The following is a 2,909-nucleotide window of genomic DNA, read 5'->3' as shown; positions in this document are numbered from 1 at the left end:
AAATAAAAGACAATTTTGCATCATTCTCGATGTAAGATCTTAGGAATATAGCATAGACTGAGACATAATCATTGAGATTTAGTCAAACTATTTAATAACTGCCTCTTAACTAACATGAAAAAAAAGTAACATGAACAAGGAAATATTTTCCTATGGTTATAGTGCATGCATTGCACGTGCACGCTAACTAGTATAGATAAACTGTACTTAGGCCCAGTTCTTTTGCCAGAATCTGGGGATTCTTCCAGAATCCGACCCCTACCCAGCTTCTCCCAGAATCTTTGAGCCCCATTTGTTTTACAATCTTTTTTAATTAGACCCTAACTAGATAGGATTGTAAAACAAATGGGGCTCAAAGATTCTGGGAGAAGCTGGGTAGAGGTCGGATTCTGGGAGAATCCCCAGATTCTGGCAAAAGAACTGGGTCTTAATATATAGGTATGGATCCTCTCCCGCTTGGTGGATTATTCAAAAAATAAAATCCATTTGGTAGTGCCATTCCCCAGGAATTTACATTTATACACAAAAAAACAAACAAAAGCGTTATCGTCCTCGTAGTACTAAACTGAAAGACAAGGGTGTATGGGGCAGGCAGCGTGGTGGTGGTGGTACGGTGCCATGCATGTGTCGTCGGTGCTATGCTCGCCCGATCCCTGCTTCAGTTCACGGGCGACGCGGCGTATGCGCCGTGTGTCGATGCCATGTCACCTACCTTCTCTGCTACCGTACGTGGTATCAGTCCGATGATGAATGCGTACCATATACGTACGCTTCCATCTCCTTGGGTTGGTTGGGTGGGTGGGCGGCAACCTGCATGCTCAACTGACGATTCACACAATGCGGTTCGGCACTGAATCATTGTCTTGAAGAACTACTGGAAGTAGTGAAGAGGTAAGTTTCTCACATCGATCATTATGTCGGTCCATCCATGTGTCATGCATGCTCCCAGCCTCCCACGTACGTGTCCACGAGAAGCAAGCGTCCGCGTCGTCTATAAAAAACCAAGGCTACCTACACGTACATAGCGGCAGAGAAAGCCGAGTCACGGTGGCACAGTGAGTCAGTGACATACACGGGAGACGACGAGAGGCAAAGCACAGTAGAGATTATGGCTCCTCTCCCTCTGCTAGCAGCAGCAGTGATAGCTGTGGTGGCACTTGGGTCTGTAGGGGCTTATGCGGCGGCAGGGCAGGAGCAGGAGGCCGGCGGCGGGAACGACCTGAGGCAGCCTCCCGTGGCGCGGGGCCTGTCGTTCGACTTCTACCGGCAGAGCTGCCCCAGGGCCGAGTCCATCGTGCGCGACTTCGTCCGTGACGCCGTCAGCAAGGACGTCGGCCTCGCCGCCGGCCTCCTTCGCCTCCACTTCCATGACTGTTTCGTCCAGGTACCTATCTACCAGCTGAGTTGATTGCCTCTCATCAATCCATTAATTGGTTTGGTTTCATGCATGAACTCACCGCCCATGCATGCAGGGCTGCGACGCGTCCGTGCTTCTAGACGGGTCGGCGACGGGGCCGGGGGAGCAGCAGGCGAAGCCCAACCTCACGCTCCGCCCGTCCGCCTTCAAGGCCATCAACGACATCGGGGACCGGCTGGAGCGTGAGTGCCGCGGCGCCGTCGTCTCCTGCTCCGACATCCTCGCTCTCGCCGCCCGCGACTCCGTGGTCGCCTCGGGCGGGCCAGAGTACCGCGTGCCACTCGGCCGCCGCGACAGCCCCCGGTTCGCCACGGCGCAGGACGTGCTCTCCGGCCTTCCCCCGCCGTCCTCGAACGTGCCGTCCCTCCTCGACGTGCTCCGCAAGATCGGCCTCGACGCCACCGACCTCGTCGCGCTCTCTGGCGGCCACACCGTGGGGCTCGGGCACTGCACCTCCTTCGACGACCGCCTCTTCCCGCGCCCAGACCCCACCATGAGCCCGGACTTCCTTGGCAGGCTGAAACGAACGTGCCCGGCCAAGGGCACCGACGCGCGCACCGTGCTGGACGTGCGCACCCCCAACGTGTTCGACAACAAGTACTACGTGAACCTGGTGAACCGGGAGGGGCTCTTCGTGTCGGACCAGGACCTCTTCACCAACGCCACCACCCGGCCCATTGTGGAGCGCTTTGCGCGCAGCCAGAACGACTTCTTCGACCAGTTTGGCGTGTCCATGGTCAAGATGGGCCAGATCAAGGTGCTCACCGGCGACCAGGGCCAGGTCCGCCGCAACTGCTCCGCCCGCAACCCCGGCACTGCCGACGGCCTCCAGTGGTCTTCCCTGGTGCACACCGTCGTCGACGCCGCCGCGGAGAGCCTCGGTTTCTAAATCGAGTGGAGTAGCTGTTCGCCATGCATGTCGTAATAAAATATGAGCAGGGCAGCCATGGTTGACGAGGCTGTCTAATGTACCTTGTCTTGACCCAAACGTCTGCTACGCTGCTAGCTAGCAGAGTTACGGTGACCTGTTAGTTTAATCGATCGATGCTTATGTTTTCTTGTTTCTAACCCTTTTCGACGAAGGCATATATTAAGATCGCAGATTACACCTAGCCTATGCAATAAACGCAATGTCGTAAAAACAAAAACATTATAAACCCGTGTCAAATAAATAGCGGATTTGGGCACTAGCCAAAACGTATCCTATTTCGGCTATGACCTTCTCCATTACAATGTTCTCATACTTAGGAATACTCCCGTTAGCCGGTTTTTGTAGCAAATTCTATTTGTTCTTCACCGCTTTGGGTTGTGGGGCTTACACGTAAAAACATACGGATATATACAACCAAAGACAATAAAAAGAAGAAACTTGTAAACATACGGATATATACAACCAAAGACAATAAAAAGAAGAAACTTGTAGCTGCAGCACGAACCACCGCTTAGACAACATCCGAAGTCATAATTTCTCAAAAGCAACGCCTTCAAAAAA

General features: G+C 53.4%; 1 protein-coding gene across 1 annotated transcript; it reads left to right on the top strand.

Moving 5' to 3' along the window:
• Positions 1-1,020: 1,020 nt before the first annotated feature.
• On the top strand, positions 1,021-2,485 carry LOC123072695 (cationic peroxidase SPC4). Its single transcript, XM_044496299.1, has 2 exons — positions 1,021-1,384; positions 1,473-2,485. The coding sequence occupies exons 1-2, from the start codon at positions 1,109-1,111 to the stop codon at positions 2,304-2,306; spliced, it is 1,110 nt and encodes a 369-aa protein (XP_044352234.1). The 5' UTR covers positions 1,021-1,108; the 3' UTR covers positions 2,307-2,485.
• The last annotated feature ends 424 nt before the right edge of the window (positions 2,486-2,909 follow it).

Source organism: Triticum aestivum, chromosome 3B (genome assembly GCF_018294505.1).
Source record: "Triticum aestivum cultivar Chinese Spring chromosome 3B, IWGSC CS RefSeq v2.1, whole genome shotgun sequence".
NCBI lineage: Eukaryota > Viridiplantae > Streptophyta > Magnoliopsida > Poales > Poaceae > Triticum > Triticum aestivum.
This window is presented reverse-complemented; position numbering and strand designations above follow the sequence as displayed.

What these genes read in the sequence shown, in the direction of transcription:
- LOC123072695 (XM_044496299.1), top strand. Translation starts at nt 1,109, where the DNA reads ATGGCTCCTCTCCCTCTGCTAGCAGCAGCAGTGATAGCTGTGGTGGCA. An exon ending in TCCATGACTGTTTCGTCCAG is followed by an intron (nt 1,385 to 1,472) that starts GTACCTATCTAC and finishes CCATGCATGCAG; the next exon opens with GGCTGCGACGCGTCCGTGCT.